Raw genomic sequence first — 17441 nt, 5'->3', positions numbered from 1 at the left:
GGCCCGCACCCACTCCTGTGGCCCAGCCCCTTGCCCCGAGGCCCCTCCTGCACCCAAACTCCCTCCCAGAGACCATGCCCCTCCTGCACTGCAACCCCTAGCTTTGAGCCCCCTCCCATACCCAAGCTCCCTCCCTCTTAGTAAACAGGAATTTTTACTTACTGGCACTCCCCATTCCCTCAACATGCTGGATAACAAAGCTTTTACTGTATTTGAATGAATTTATCCTAGAGAGGAAGAATGGGCACTATCCTAGGATCTGTGATACCTGAGTTTAAGGCCCTGTTCTACTACTTAGCCTCTCTGTGCCTCAGTTCCCCATATGTAAAGTGGAGGAGAATAGTATGACCCTACCCCATAATACAAATACATTAAAAGACTATGAGGTGCTAAGGTACTACAGTGATTAGTTCCTTATAAGCTCATAAAATAGATAGTTTCCAGTTTTTAATTTTTTTCATATTCTTTATAATAAAATTCAGTAATTATAGGAGATGAACTAAGCAAAGAGAAAATTCTCTCATAGTGAATGTTTTCAATATATCTTAAGTCAAAAACTAACCACAATTAAAAAAATAATTAAAAAGTCACCAAGCTGAAAAAGAAAATTAGGTAGGAAGTCATCAGATGATAAGTCACCATAAATTAAAGATGCCAACTATGTTTAAGCGGCAAAGAGTCCTGTGGCACCTTACAGACTAACAGACGTATTGGAGCATCGAGCTTTCGTGGGTGAATACCCACTCTGTCGGATGCGCATGGCTACCCCTCTGAAGCTCAACTATGTTTATACATGATGAAATATGTTTAAAAAAAAGGCTAAAAAGAGTTTTCACTGGTGGTTAGAGTTTTAGTTGCATCCACTACAAATTTCATTAGGCTTTTTTCTTTTAAAAAAAGAGAATTGACAACTTTAGTGCTTGTGATACCGTTAAAAATGCTGACTTTTCAGAAAAACATTTTGTTTTGCTACATCTTATCACTCTTTTCTATTTTTATGTATCTACATTACAGAAGTGATATGTATGTGTATAAAATATTTTATACAAAAATCATGCTAAAATACATAGCAAAAAGGCTTATACTAATTAACTCATTAAAATTAACAAGATTTGACAACCAATGATGGATGTGATAACTGTAGAGAACCTCTGGAGTTTCTAGAGACAAAGGCACCCTGCTTATTGTACAATAAAAATTAAATATGTACTTACATCATGTGTCAACTGGAAGTATTTCTGACAGGCCAGCTGGTAATGCATACCTTTGACTAACTCCAAAACCTGTAAAAAAAGGAGAGTAATTAGAAGTAGCATTCATTCAGAACTGAAGAATTTTTCACTGATGTTTTATCATTGACCTTTATAAGATACCTCACAACAGATAGGCATATAATGCAAGAAAGTACATTGCACATGACACCCCGTCACCTGTGTACTGTAATAACTCTGGCTGTGTTCCATCATACCCAGGTTGCTTAAATATATATTGGTAGCATTAAAAACAAAACAATCAGAGATAGAAAGATGCTCTGGTGATTTCAGTACATTTAAAAGCAGGAATAAGATGAAAATATATCATCGTATTGTATATCTGACCGTTATTATCAGAATATCGTATTGTAACATCTCTGACATAATTGCATATATAGATCTAATAATTCAAGTGGCTGAAGCATGAAGCAATCAAGTACGCTTTTTATATTTTTATTTTCCACATTACCACTTCATACAGATGCAACATAAAATACTGCTGTGCTCCCATCAAGAAAATTGAATGTAAACCCTTTAGAAAAGAATTTGTAAGAAGGGAATGCTTTTACCTTCAATCATATTTGTTCCTTTTTGAAATGAAGTTATTTCTAGTAAAGCTCAGCAGAATATGCGAGTGAAGAGTCTGTTTTGAACACCTATTAGGAGCATCATCCTATCTTTTGTAAATACAGTTTGCTTCCCAGTTCTACCTCATGTAATCTCTTCTGTGCTGCATTCTTATCAGCAGAATGCAATATCAGTTGAAATTTTTAAAGCTGCATAACCATCTCCTTCCCTTAAATAATCAAAAGTGTACTCTCTGCTTATCAAACAGAGAAAGCTGCTGGAATTAAGAGATAACCTCAGTGGAGGGAAAAAGAATTCTTGAAAAAACTGTTAATTTCTAGCCCTTTTTTCAACGGTTAACCTTTCTATGTCACTGCAGTAAATTCAGGCTTCAATCCCTGCTGCCCTCATTATTGGATGCTGCGTTATAGTTATTGACCAATGTACAAATAAATTACATTTGCAGAATAGATCAAATCACTACACACTGCCAAGAAAGTGCATAACTGCATTGTTTCTCTGTTACAGCCCAACTGATTAAATTTCTAAGCTTCCTGTCACTTTCTTTTAAATCCAGTGTAAAAAGACCAAGGCCCAAGCTAGCTAACCAACAGGGTCTGAAATCAGGGACTGTCTATGTATCCAACCTGTCCACTTTTTGAATTAGTCTTGCAGGAAACAGATTCTAAATAAATAAAATAAATAAATACATTTTTTAAAAGTGAAAAACAAAGAAGAAACATTGTCCAAAATAGTTCAAATACAATTTCTTATTTTTCCCTATTATTTCTATAAAATGAAAGTAAAAGGATATCATAGTTAACCATTACATTAGTATCCATACCTCATTTTAAAATTAAAAACAGCATCCAAAAAATTCTGCCTGTACCTCAGAACTGGAAACTTAAGGGAGTCAAAAGTACCCATGGTATATTTAGTGTTAGTCGTTAAAAGTTACGATGAGCTTCAATTAATTAGGTTGAGGGGGTCTTTGGGTTATTTTGTTTTGAACATACAATCTGTGCTCTAGAAGGTGATATGGAATATTTGGATGACAAAATACCCTCTTCAGTGACAACCAAGGATGGAAAGGATAAAATGGATATTTTAGTGGGGGTTCTCAACAGGTAAATATTTGTATTAATAATCATGTAAGGTTCTTATACACTGCGTTTCATCCTTAGAACTCAAGAGCTTTAACAAAGGAGGTCAGAATCATTATCTTCATTTTACAGATGAGAAAACAGAGACACAGAAGTAAAGTGACCTGCTGAAGGCCACACAGCTGGTCAGCCAGTGGCAGACCCTGGAACTGAAGGTGGGTTTCTGAGTCTAAGTCCAGTGATTCATCAACTAGGTTACACTGCCTCTAAAGCCACACTTGGGCTGAAATCTGCTCTGAGTTGTTATAACCTAAAAATTGGGAAGTTAACAGTTTCAAGTGTTGATTATGATGGGATATAGACAGAGCAATCTACTAGCTCCTAAAGAACAAAGGCTTGTTAAGAATATCTCCTAGCACTGAAATCTATGTAAAGAAATAAGTATTCATGTAATGACGGAAAGTTTAGTAGTTTTTACATGTACAAACATTTAGCTATTATTCAAGTGTTATTTCTGAAATATATTTTGGTAATTACTCTTGAAAACATGGGTTAGCACTTATTTTAATGTTTTGTGCTGTATCTATTTAGCTCATAATTTTGTTAGACATGTAAATAAATGTGTTTAGCTGAATTTTTCCCTTATGCTTTTTAATCTCTAATGAAGTAATTGGTAAAGAAGAAATATCTAAGTCTAATCTGTTCATCTCAGAAAAAGACAGTTACCTTTTTATAACTGGTGTTCTTCGAGATGTGTTGCTCATGTCCATTCCATTGTAGGTGTGTGTGTACTCACCACATATACCACTACTGGAAGTTTTTCCCTCAGTGGTATTTGTAGGGGACTGGCTCTGGTGCCCTTTGGAGTGGTGTGTGTATGCACCGATATAAGGGGCGCCGCCGGCTCCCCGAACCCTCAGTTCCTTCTTGCTGGAAACTCCGACAGTGGGGAAGGAGGGCGGCTCATGGAATGGACATGAGCAACACATCTCAAAGAACACCAGTTACAGAAAAGGTAACTGACTTTTCTTCTTCAAGTGCCTGCTCACATCCATTCCATTGTAGGTGACTCCCAAGCAATACCACAGGAGGCGGGTAGGAGTTCATGGATGTGTTTATCGCAACGCAGCTCTGCCAAACCCAGCATCATCTCTGGCTTACTCTGGTGATGGCATAGGAGTCATGAACGTGTGTACTGAAGACCACGTCACGGCCCTGCAGGTGTCCTGGATAGGGACATATGCCTGGAAGGCAGCCAAAGTTGAGTGAGTCTTCGCTATCCGTGGAGAAACAGCCTGCACCAGCTCGTAACAAGTACCGATGCAGGGGTGATCCAATTCTAAATCTTTTGAGGTGACACCGGAAGACCCTTCATCCTGTCAACTGTCATGCTAAAGAGCTGGTGTGCTCCAGGTAGAACGTCAGGGCATACCAGACATCCAGAATGTGCAGCCGCCTCTCCTAATTGGTCGAGTGAGGTTTTGGACGAGTGGTGGGCAACCTGCGGCCCGTCAGGGTAATCTGCTGATGGCCTGCGAGACAGTTTGTTTGCATCAACCGTCCGTAGGGATGGCCGCCTACAGCTCCCATTGGACAGGAATGGCAAACTGCAGCCACTGGGAGCTGTGGGTGGCTGTGCCTGCGGACGGTCCATGTAAACAAACTGTCTCACGGCCCGCCAGCAGATTACCCTGACGGGCCACAGGTTGCCCACCACTGCTTTGGACAGAACACTGGGAGGAAGATATCCTGGTTGACATGGAAATGTGACATCACCTTTGGCAGGAAAGCTGGATGGGGCCACAGCTGGACCTTGTCCTTGTAGAATACCGTATATGGTGGCTCTGAAGTGAGGCTCCAAGGTAATCACTACAAGGACAGCAACCTTCCACGACAGATGGAAAATGAAGCAAGAAGCCATGGACTCAAAGGTAGGGCCTGTGAGCCTGGAGAGGACTAGATTGAGGTCCAGTTGGGGTATCATAGAATATCAGGGTTGGAAGGGACCTCAGGAGGTCATCTAGTCCAACCCCCTGCTCAAAGCAGGACCGATCCCCAATTAAATCATCCCAGCCAGTGCTTTGTCAAGCCTGACCTTAAAAACTTCTGAGGAAGGAGATTCCACCACCTCCCTACGTAACGCATTCCATTGTTTCACCACCCTCCTAGTGAAAATTTTTTTCCTAATATCCAACCTAAATCTCCCGCACTGCAACTTGAGACCATTACTCCTTGTTCTGTCATCTGCTACCACTGAGAATAGTCTAGAGCCATCCTCTTTGGAACCCCCTTTCAGGTAGTTGAAAGCAGCTACCAACTCCCCCCTCATTCTTCTCTTCCATAGACTAAACATCCCCAGTTCCCTCAGCCTCTCCTCATAACTCATGTGTTCCAGACCCCTAATAATTTTTGTTGCCCTCCGCTGGACTCTTTCCAATTTTTCCACATCCTTCTTGTAGTGTGGGGCCCAAAACTGGACACAGTACTCCAGATGAGGCCTCACCAATGCCGAATAGAGGGGAACGATCACATCCCTCGATCTGCTGGCAATGCCCCTACTTATACATCCCAAAATGCCACTGGCTTTCTTGGCAACAACGGCACACTGTTGACTCATATCCAGCTTCTCGTCCACTGTAACCCCTAGGTCCTTTACTGCAGAACTGCTGCCTAGCCATTAGGTCCCTAGTCTGTAGCGGTGCATGGGATTCTTCCATCTTAAGTGCAGGACTCTGCACTTGCCCTTGTTGAACCTCATCAAATTTCTTTTGGCCCAATCCTTCAATTTGTCTAGGTCCCTCTGTATCCTATCCCTACCCTCCAGCGTATCTACCTCTCCTCCCAGTAGTGTCATCTGCAAACTTGCTGAGGATGCAATCCACACCATCCTCCAGATTATTTATGAAGATATTGAACAAAACCGGCCCCAGGACCGACCCTTGGGGCACTCCACTTGATACCGGCTGCCAACTAGACATGGAGCCACTGATCACTACCCGTTGAGCCCGACAATCTAGCCAGCTTTCTATCCACCTTATAGTCCATTCATCCAGCCTATACTTCTTTAACTTGATGGCAAGAATACTGTGGGAGACAGTATCAAAAGCTTTGCTGAAGTCAAGGAACAACACGTCCACAGCTTTCCCTTCATCCACAGAACCAGTTATCTCGTACTGGGTCCCGGATCGGCAATAAGAGACGCTCAAGGCCCTTCAGGAACCTGATCAACATCTCATACAATAATACAACAGATTTACCCTGGATGAGAGGACAGAAGGCCAATATGGCTGCCAGGTGCACCTTGATCGAGAGAAGGTGAGGCCCTGTGCAGGAGGTGAGGAGGAGACTGCTGCCAACGGTTTGGTGGATGCCCCCGAGGCCAACTTATGCTCCTGTGTTGCTTGGGGAAATCCCCAAGGGTTCCAGAGTTGCCAGGGGGAAGGCCACTGGTGGCCCAGCAAGGAACACCAATGCCCCTGAGGGGTGGCCCTGTCCTGCGGACAGGTTCTCCTTCTCACTGTCGGAGCCCGAGGAGGTGGATACATGTCTGGGGGACCAGGACAGTGCTGAGGCCACCTATCTACCCTGATCCCATCGGCTGAACCTCTGCTGAGAATCTGTAGGAGGGCGATGGCTGTGGGCATCACGATTCCAGTGACCAGTGGCGGTGTTCAGCAAATGGACAATGGTACCCTGGCAATCGATGCCTTACACTTCACAAGCGGTGCCGTTCCATCAAGCGGGAACATGAGCGGGCAGACCAGCATGTCACAGACCGGTAACACACTCGTAGTGACCCGTACCGGTGGTCCAGCAATGGGGGTTTCGGAGTCCGGCCTCTTGACCTTCCGGAGCACTGTTGTGTACTGGGAGAGCAGTTCAGGCACTCTTGGCACCGGGGCTCTGGAGCCTGGTGCCGTGCCTCTGATGGTCTGTGGCAGCCCACTGGCGATCACTGCCTCCAGCCCAAAAAACAGTGCCTGGAATCCGTGGACCAATGCTAGGAATCCGGCAGGCCAGCCAACCCGTGTCTGCAGGCTGGTGCCACTGCTCAGAAAAGTGCTGACAGGACATCCCCTGTGGCGAGGAGCGGTGCTGCACTGATGGGGACTGTTGGAAGGGTCCCAAGGCAGGTTTATCCCTCGAACAAGGCACGTCTGTACCCGATGTCGGTGGTACAGGCCTCCAGAGTGGACGGCACCGCTATGGAGCTGAGTGCCTCTGCCAGTCCCCAGGGTGGCGGGCAGGTCTTGGAGTGGGCTTGACCGCTCAGTGGGAGTTGGGGCCCAACCTCCAACCGGAGGGGAAGAGCTGCCCCTCACGGGTCTTTTCGCTCCTTCCCTTTACAGGAAATAGGAGAACATCCCCTCCTGGCCTTTTTTTTTGTTTTTTTTTTTGTTTTTGTTTTTTAGCTGGTATTCAGTTGGTGCTGGCGGCGCGCTGCACACTGAGGCCACAGTGCTAGGAACAGAGTCCGATTCAGTCGGCGCTGAGGCTGAAGTAAGGGCTGACTCCATAAGGAGCGCTCAGAGACAAATGCCCCACTCCTTTTTGGTCCGTAGTCTGAAACTTGCAAATATGACACTTGTTGCTAACGTGGGTTTCCCCTAAACACTTCAAACAGCTTATATGGGGATCACTGGCCCTTATACCGGTGCGTACGCACGCCACTCCAGAGGGCACCAGAGCCGGTCTCCTACGGATGCTACTCAGGGAAAAATTTACGGCATTGGTGCATGTGGTGAGCACACACACCTACAATGGAGTGAACATGAGCAAGCACTCGAACAAGAACAGTATTGAACACCTTAGAGGAACTGGAGAAGCTAATGCTCTGCCTTGAGTGTATTATACAAGAAAAATAAAGGTTTAATTTGTTTACATATGAAAAATTAAATGCTAATATTCCCTTCAAATTTCAGTTCTGTTATACCACTACTTCATTGTAAACACACCAAAAAGTATAGAGTCCTCCATACATTTTTTTTGGTATTAATAAATGTAATCCTATACTAGTTGGTTACTCAGGAATATATCCTTTATTTTGAGAATAAGAGTCAAAGATGGGCAAACAGAAAATTTGGGTACACTCTCAGTTTCCTAGGAATGTGGAAAACATTTTAAAAGGGCCTCAATCTTGACCACCATAATAAGACAATGTAACAGAGAATTCTGGTTGACTAGCTCATCATCTTTCAATAAAATGAGTTTGGTTTAAGTCTTCACTTCCAGATTGCAAGCTGATCAAAGGGCTGCACTGCTAATAATATTGTAAGATTGCTTTGAAGAGAAAAGGCAGGCAATGATCAAGCTTAGTGTCTGCTTACTGGAACACATATTATGTTTCTCATTATCTTTTACCAAACTGCTGCTGTCTTCTTCACCGGTTTAGGGAAATAAACTGAACAACTATCAGCGACACATTTGGAGGAAGGGGCAATTGACACAAGCACAGCAGCTGATAGGGTGAAAGTTGCCAACAGGACTTGTAAACCATTTTGACAGTCTACACTATTATGGTCACCACTTTTACAAAACCAAGACAAAATTTTGTACAAAGTATGCCTTGTGAGGTATCATTTGAAAACTCAATCTTCTGAATATTTTTAGTCCTGGTAAAATATGTGTATCAGCATTGTATGTAAAGTTATAAGTTTCTACTCTGTAACATTGCTGTAACATGTTCTAGAGTTGGAAATGTAGGCCCAGACCAGTTTTTCCAGAGACAAAGTCTCACTGGCACCCCATGCAGGTGTTCAAGAGCTATCACCTGCTGAAGCAGCCATTCTCTAGCAACGGGGAGGTGTAAACAAGAAATTTATATTTCATCACAGGGATGATTCAAACCTCATGTCCACAACGGACTGCATATCACCATGGCTCAGCAAGGATGTTTCTAACACAAGAAAGTGAATTATAAAGAGGGAGGAACTTCACTTCTCCTCCTGCCATCTCTCTGTTCATAACATCAATGACTCTCAAAGAACTGAGTGGTCCCAGGCTGAAAGGAGACTCAGTCTGTGAAATGTACAGCAAAACCTTTGCTTTTAAGTTCACTTAGCTTGTTAAATTAGGCATTAGCTTGCATATTACTTTTATTTTATTTTTATAACCAATCCTGACTTTTTTGCACCGTCTTTGTATCACTTAAAATCTACCTTTCTGCATTTATCTTATTGCTTTATCTTAACCACTATGTCTGAATTAAAGTGTGTGAGAAACTCCATTTGGGATAACAAGGCGGGTGCGTATATCATGGACTTTCTATTAGCTTGCATTGTTCAGTAGTGTGCTGGACAGTACAAGACACATATTTCTGGGGAAACAAGACTTGGACTACGGATTTGCGGGTGTCGTAATTCATGAGCGACTGGTCAGAGTACTCATATATTTACCTGGGAGTGAATCTGCATGCTGAAGGCTGTATGAATAGGCCAGGGGTGGATGTTATAACAGCAAAACAGTGTAAAAGGCACCTCAGGTTACGGAGTTAAGGGGACAATGCGGTTCAACAGTCCAGATTGTACCTTGGGTAATGCCACAATGGAAAATTTCTGTCACCAACTGATTAGCAGAAAATGTCTAGATTTGTTTTCTGTAGTACTTTGGACAAGGGCTGGACAACACTTGAAATGGTTTCCATGACAGCTATGAAAATTGATCATGGCATAGAACAACATTTGTGCTTTTAGTGCAGTCTCCTTTAGTGGCATGCTTTGTATTTTCTCTATGTCATCAACAGCTGAAAATAGTTCCACAAATACACCCAGCCAATCATGGCACTCCATCCACCAGGTTTCACACATAGGCCTGAGTCTGGAGTGCACCATAGCTGGAGTTACTTTTTTGATTGTCTTGAATAAAAGGCATCCCAGGTTAGAGAATTGAGGGGACACACACCTGTCCAATGGTCCAGATTGTACCCTGGGTAATGTCACAACCACTGCCAGTTCTTTCTAGCTGTTCTAGTTCTACAACTCAGGACAAACAAGGAAGAAACAATGTTTGCATAGACCCTTTGCCCATTCTTGGATAAATTCAACATGGATACCTCTGCCAGGTGAAGGAGAGGACCCATGTGGGGAGATACTGATATCACAGGGAAGCTAGCTAGTTCATGCCAAACCAGAGTCTGCCTCTAGTGGCTCCAAGAAAATAGAGCTTCTTCCTAAGAACCTACCTATCTCCTCACACACACTGCCTCAATCTTTCTTCTCCCTCTGGGCTAGGGTCAGTGTAGAAAGCAATCTCGCTACCCTCTCAAATTCCTTCAGCCCACTCAGCCATTATGACATATAATCACATAGTTTCTCCTGTTGTGTTAGCTAGGAGCAGGATCTTGGAGGAGAGGGTCAAAGTGCTACGCTAAATGTTCCCAAGGGCCATTAAACTGTTCCAGCATTCACAAAATAAGCTTGGCCGTCCCTCCTGTTCTTCAAAGTGTTTCTTCTTGCCCTGACATTAACAAAGTACTCATTGACCAGATTGTACTCAAGCAGGTGGAGGAAAGTTTCTGTGCAAAGAAATTTGAAAGTTAAAACATTAAAACAAATGCTACGGTGTGGCAAATACACAACACCAAGAAATGACTTCTGACTGGAGAGAAGTCTCATTTATGTAAAGTATATGTATACCCATCCTTAAAAATAAAATGGGAAATACAAAAATGTGCATTAAATCACTTTATTTTGTAGATTCTTGAGACAAATTTGCCTTTGAATTGTACCCCTCCCTTTAGTTCTTTGTACCTTTTCTTTCACTACCATCTGCAACTTTGTTTTCTGATTTTGCTTTAGTTACTGATGAGATTAAGATGTTTGACAGCTGCGTCCAACCACCTGCTCTCTAGATCTTTGGCTTACATAGTTAAGATGTTGTACAAATAGATACTTTGGACTCGGTAATTACTGATAGTTACTTTCACTTACTTAAGGTCAGTTTCTGGGTTTTTTTTTTAAATTGCTGCAGTTACTTCTATTATTAAAAACGCAACCTTTCTACTATAGATTTAACCAAATATGACCCCATTTCTAACCTTCATTTTATTTCAAAGTTGACTGAATGTGTGATTGAGGTGCATCTTCTGGAACATACTTGAACACATTATTGTTTTTCCAGTTTCAGGTCAGTTTCTAAACACCTCAGCATAACTCAACCTGCTCTGTTAGGACTCTGCTGTGACCTTTGGTTATTTACTGATATGGGGCACGTGCCTTTCTGTTGCCGTTTGATATTTAATTTGTATTTTACAGTGAACACCATGAATTTCTGACAGCTCCATTCTATAAAACATATACATAAACATTATACTGACTTCTCTATCTGCTTTAAACTGTTTCCTCAAAATGCCCCATTAATACTCATTTATTGTTTCTTGTAGGTAACAATATTTGGTCTTATGGTTTTCAGTGTCACACACGTTGGCACTACTTTAGGTGATATTTTTTAATTGTGGTGATGCAATAGCTTCCCCAGAACTTGCCACCACTAGAATAGTTAAAATCAACTGCCAACCAACAAGGCTGCTTATATTTAAGGTAACATTTATACAAGTTAAAATAAGGCTTTAAAAAGGGCAATAATCATCCCCAAAGCACCTGTTCCATCAGAGTCTCTTCAAAAATATCTACACAGAGGACCCACTGCAAACAACCCTTCCTTAACTTTTCACTTTTCTTTTATAGGCCTCTTAGGCATAAACCTTAATTTTTAAGAGTGTTAGTGAAGAACTCATTAAATATCTAACAGATGAGCAAGTACACATCTGAATGAAAAGAAGGTGTCAATATGTGAATATATTTGTTGCAATAACCCCTAGACAGATTGCTAAATGAAGGTAGATATTTTATTTGAAAGTTTATATTAATAAAACTAGAATTAGAAAATAATTTATATGCCAGTGTTTTTTTTCAGTTTCAGAAGCCCACTGCTGAAATTCTACTGTGTGAGCAAATTTAGCTCTGCCATTTCTGTGTCTGAATGCTTAACTTTGCAACCTTCCAGATTTTTAACATACTATTTTTAATTTAATATGTCTTTATACTTGTAAATTAGAAGTATACAAAATTAGACGTTTTGCAATCTCTATTTTCAGCTATTTCTGGGAGACATTTTCTATTAATTCGCTAGCCCTTCCTGAGTTGACAGCTGTTCAGATTTAAATGACAGTAGTCAGATTCCCCAGTCTCCAAGGCTACACTCGAGTTTCTCTCCCTTTCACAGTTTGGGAGGGAATATAAGGAAATTTCTCAGGCACAATCTAGATTAATATCACAGGTATAAGGAAGTACTATATATATGTGTGTGTGTGTGTGTATATCTATCTATCTATCTCTTCCTAGCTATTTTTAACATTTTGAATTTCTTCTGAATTTAATATCAATATGATTTTTAGTTTGGAAATGTTTTACCTTATAAATTGTCTAAATGTATAAAATGTATCAATTTATGATTAGATTGTGGAATATTCTATTTATATGTTTTATTTCAAGTGATTTGTTGATTCTCTTTTTCCTGAATTCTCCTTTTGTAGTGTTCATTCATCTCCAATACTTTTTTCCATACATGCTTCTCTCCCTTCTCTGTTCCCCTTTTAGGATTACAACTATAAAATAAACAATATTCTCACTTGGGCAGTCAACAAGACATTCCGAATCAAAGGCAGCCCATTCCAGTGCCAATGGCAAAAACCTATATTTTAATCCTGCCTTCAGTATTATGGTACTTTATTACAGCAGGCAGGTTCCTGACTCAACAGACTTTCTCAGCAGTGCTTTATCTTTGTTATACAATATTTGTAAATTTAGACTAGGGATTACATCTTATAAGAAAAAAAGAATTTAAATGTTCTAAATTTTTATCTTAAAATGTTTTAAACTTAGAAAGACTGGATAAAAATATTTTCAAATGTGCTTTTTAGGGTTCTATATGGTATAAAATCTTTCTTAGTCTCCCTTGTGCTGTTCAAATACATTAAACTGGTTTTGCATTTTTTTCATATATTTTCTCAGGCCTCTTTTTTTTGGTCATCTCTTTCCCCTTCCATGTTGTCCATCCCTATCCCTCCCCTCCCCGGTACCCCCAATATGATTTTAGCCAACTTCACTTTAAATGCTGCTCTACTCTACCTCACCCACCTGTGGTGCTAGTTATATTAACAGTGATTGCAAACAATATATGCTAGGAAAGGCCTGAAGATTGAGCAGGGGAAATCACATCACATAGTGGCCAGCATATCATTTTTATGCTTGCAAAGAGGATTTAGTATTTAATGGACTGGTCTTGCAAACACATGTGTTTAACTTTATACACCATGACTAGTCCCACTAAAATCAATAAGATCATTTGTGCTTAAGGATGCACCCAACGTCTAGCAATACATGAAGAATCACAAACTAAATGTAACAATCAAAATGCTGTTCATATACGGTAGAGATGTAATGTGAGATAAAATGGGGAAGAGGTACTCTTAAAACATAGTTACTGTTCATAAAATAATGGAAAGGCTGAATGTCATCTTCTATTGATAAATATTTCCTAACTAAAAAAATCTTATGAACTTTTAGTCATTTGTATTGATATGAACACTTACCTTTTAAGATTTATCTTTTGCTATAAAGTTCCCCAGATTCAGTATTACTTTTAAGTCTCGTACACTGTCCACTTTGAAACATTTAATCATTAAAAACTATTTACAGTTTCTAGATTTAGTATGGACAATAACTGCTTAAAAATCTTCAGACAGTGGTGCTTAACCAACCTCCTGAGGCATCCAAATGATGTACAGTTGCTAGCATGCAGGTTTAATACCTTTTAAAAGTTTTCTTGGTAGCAAGTATCTACGGTATCCTATTTTGTTTTTTTAACCTACTCGATTTACTGAATACTAACAACAACAAAAGTTCAGTTTTCTAACAGATTTCTGAACTGTTTCCAAATGTATCTTCAAAAACATAGTCCCATGCAAAAGTAAACTTCTTTGCAATAGTAATATAAATAATCTAGAGGCTATAGAGAGAATCTCTGCTTTTTTGGGGATATGTTCAGTGAACAAGAAGGTTCAACTGAAATGTTTCAAAGTGTGCCCTCATTAATGGTAGATTGGGATCATAATTTGAAAGTAAGGTAGTCAATGCCTAAAATGTGAAGAGCCAAAGAAATCTTAACGAACACCCAATGGTAAATCATATTTTACCATGATAATTTTGTGTTAACTCAATTGGGTCTAAAAACAATAACATCAATTGTTTATGAACTTTTGTTCTTAATGTATATTCACAATAATTTAGAATAAGAAATAATACTTTAGTTAGTAAAAGATTTCAGATCTTTGTCTTCCACTTTAAGTAATATTAAGCATTTTACTTCATTAGGCAAAGAGTTAATCAAATCTTTTAATTATTTACCTTTTTCATTTTAAGTGTAACAGCAAATGCATAAATTATCTTTCTAATATAAACACATATTAATATGCTGACAATAAAAAAAATATAAAAGTGAAACCCTGTCATCTCTTATCAACACCACCACAATACACAAAAACACTGTCTTGAAACAACTTGAGAACAAGAGAGCAAAATTCTTCAGAAGCAAGGAAAAAAGACAGTGTGCTTTTAAATAAACAAAACCTCTCAGCCAATGTTCTAAAACTACTCTAGGATTCATTGTAATCTTTAGAAACCATAATCAGAGAAGTAAATCCTACCAAGTACCGTGCCATTAGTTTTATTTTTACTGTAGAAGTAATTTCATGAAAATATGCAACCATATCACTCGCACTCCCTCAAACCAGTATTAAGACTCACCATCCCTCAAAACACTTCAGATTTACAAGAGGGTGTAGACCATGAGTCCAATGATTTAACCAGTATCTTTGCTTTAATTCTATTGACTAGAATTATAACAGCCTTAGTAACTGAGAATATATATGCACCGCAAACCAAAAAGTATAATCATTCAAACACTTTAAGCAGAAACCCTGTATTAAAGGTGGATAATATTATTAGTCCCCATTTTACAGATGCAACAAAATAAGTTATAAAGATTTTGAGATAAGTGACAAAAAGGCAGTCTATGGGAGAGCTGGGAATAGAACCCAAATTATCAGAATTCTGGTTTTCTGCTTTAGCCACAAGACTATTGCCCTACCTCAGGATAGTAAAAGCCCAAATCAGATATCCTTTTGTTTTCCTCCCCCCACACATATTCCTTTTCTTGGAAATAAATAATGATTAACTTTGCTATTTAGTACATATGAATGTCCTGGTTGTTGTTGTGTATATTACTATGGAATAATAAACCTGGACAAGAGTTAAAACGACACTGACTTACTACTTTTTGGTTTTGGTTTTTTTTGTGTGTGGTGCTTACGTTGAGAAACAATCAAGTCAGGTTTTTTTCTCAAGAAAGCCCTCTCGCTTACTAGAGATTTTGAGATGCCCACAATCCAAAGCCATTTATTCACCATCAAATTCATTTCTGTCTTTGATATCTGCAACCAGTGTACTGCAATCTTACTCAGCATGACATGCTGTCAGGCATTTACCTTCACATATACTTGAATCTTGACATTATTTTCTTATTGATTAATAATCTGGTATTTTGACATTTAGTAAAGATCACATACTTTTCTCATGAACATTTTATAACAGTGATCTCCAAACTTTTTATGTTGTGCCCCCTCTTACTCCTGTCCTCACCACACCCCCACCCCGGGGAGCCACAGTTGGGAGCAGAGGCTGGGCCCACAGTAGGTGCCACGGCTGCAGCTGGGGGAACGGCCTGGAATGGGGCCATGGACCAAGGCTGGGCCCAGAGCCGGAGCTGGGCCCAGAGCCAAGGCCAGGACCATGGCTGGGGGCAGATCTGGGGCGGGGAGCAGGACCAGTTGGGGTTGCAGTGCTATGGCCAGGCCAGGGCCCCAGCTACGGCTGCAGCTGGGGCTGGGGCCACGGCCAGGAGCAGAGTCCTGGGCCGGAGCCAGAGGCGCAGCTGGGTGTGGAGCCAGAGCAGAGCTGGCAGCAGAGTAGAGTTGGCTGGTGCTCCCTCCCCACCACTCCATAGGGGCTAGCCGAGGCCCCACTGAGCGCCCCCCCCCACCCGAATGTTCCTCCGTGTCCCGCTAGGGGTCATGCCCACAGTTTGGAGAACACTGTTTTATACGGATACAGAAATATATTTATTTTAATAGATTACAAATATAAAGTCTAATGCTACAAAACCCTATGACAGGTGTCCATTTAGCCACATGATTTTCTAGGGCCATATTCTGAACTTTTTAAAAAAAATATTAAAAAACTCCTCTAAAAGATGCAGCAATGGCCTGATCTATCCAAAAGGTGAACTGAATGTAAGTCACATAACAAGTACTTGATGTAAATGTCAGGGTTAATTCCTTATGCTTCAGGGTTGAGGGCTGAGGAAAGGAATGCCTGCAGTAACTTTCAGAGGATTCAACCACCAAATTGAGCAAAATTAGAACTTGAAAAGATACTGTGAGTACAGTGTCCAGATGCAGACAGGTTAGCGAGTACACTGAGGCCTGCCATGTCTGAAGGGGTCTGAGGTGTAGCCTGGTGGGTTGAACTACATATGTGCACAAGGACATGTGCCTTAGGAGCCACATCCAGTTTCAGGTTGCTGTGATTGGATGAATCTTGAGGTCTATCATGAGAGATTGAATAGATTGGAATTTTGACTCTGGGAGAAATGCTCTGTCCTGGGTAGCATTCAACAGAGCCCTGTAAACTCTAGCATCTGCACCAGGCAAAGGATAGACTTGTCTGCACTGATCAGTGGTCCTAAGGCCTTAAGGTTAACTGACTAAGATGAACATTAGATATAACTTGAGCTCTGACTAGCCAGTCATCCAGGAAAGGGTAGACATGCACTCCTAATCTCCAGAAACCATCATGGGAGGTAAAAGGGAACTGAGGGGACTCAGGGTGGGTGGGGCCCTTTAAACTGATGCCAGTGGAGCATGGAAGCAGAGGGCGTTCAAGTGCCCCCATGGGCATGTGCAAACCAAGAGTGGAATGCACATGTGCAATCACTCAAAGAAGAATGCTACATCTCATAGGCACAATATAAGCTCAAAAGTCAGCATACACAATATTTTTTTTAAAAAAATCTTATCTATACCCATTTATAGAGATATTTATGTATACATCTGTTGAAGAATAAATCCATATATATGTGGACTATATTTTATTAAACCAAACTAAAACAAGTCTTAAATGACAGGTTTCAGAGGAACAGCCGTGTTAGTCTGTATTCGCAAAAAGAAAAGGAGTACTTGTGGCACCTTAGAGACTAACCAATTTATTTGAGCATGAGCTTTCGTGAGCTACAGCTCACTTCATCAGATGCATACCGTGGAAACTGCAGCAGACTTTATATATACACAGAGAATATGAAACAATACCACCTCCCACCCCACTGTCCTGCTGGTAATAGCTTATCTAAAGTGATCAACAGGTGGGCCATTTCCAGCACAAATCCAGGTTTTCTCACCCTCCAC

At 40.7% G+C, this 17441-nt stretch overlaps 1 protein-coding gene across 7 annotated transcripts in view; it reads right to left on the bottom strand.

Annotated features, from left to right (window-relative positions):
- Positions 1-17441, bottom strand: part of PRIM2 (DNA primase subunit 2) — a 308890-nt gene that overhangs the window by 32849 nt on the left and 258600 nt on the right. For all 7 annotated transcript variants that reach the window (XM_048845207.2, XM_048845211.2, XM_048845209.2 and 4 more), the window contains one exon: positions 1215-1283. In XM_048845207.2, coding sequence (XP_048701164.1) covers positions 1215-1283 — 69 coding nt within the window. The remainder of the gene's footprint in view (positions 1-1214; positions 1284-17441) is intronic.

Source organism: Caretta caretta, chromosome 3 (assembly GCF_965140235.1).
Source record: "Caretta caretta isolate rCarCar2 chromosome 3, rCarCar1.hap1, whole genome shotgun sequence".
NCBI classification, from domain to species: Eukaryota; Metazoa; Chordata; order Testudines; family Cheloniidae; genus Caretta; species Caretta caretta.
This window is presented reverse-complemented; position numbering and strand designations above follow the sequence as displayed.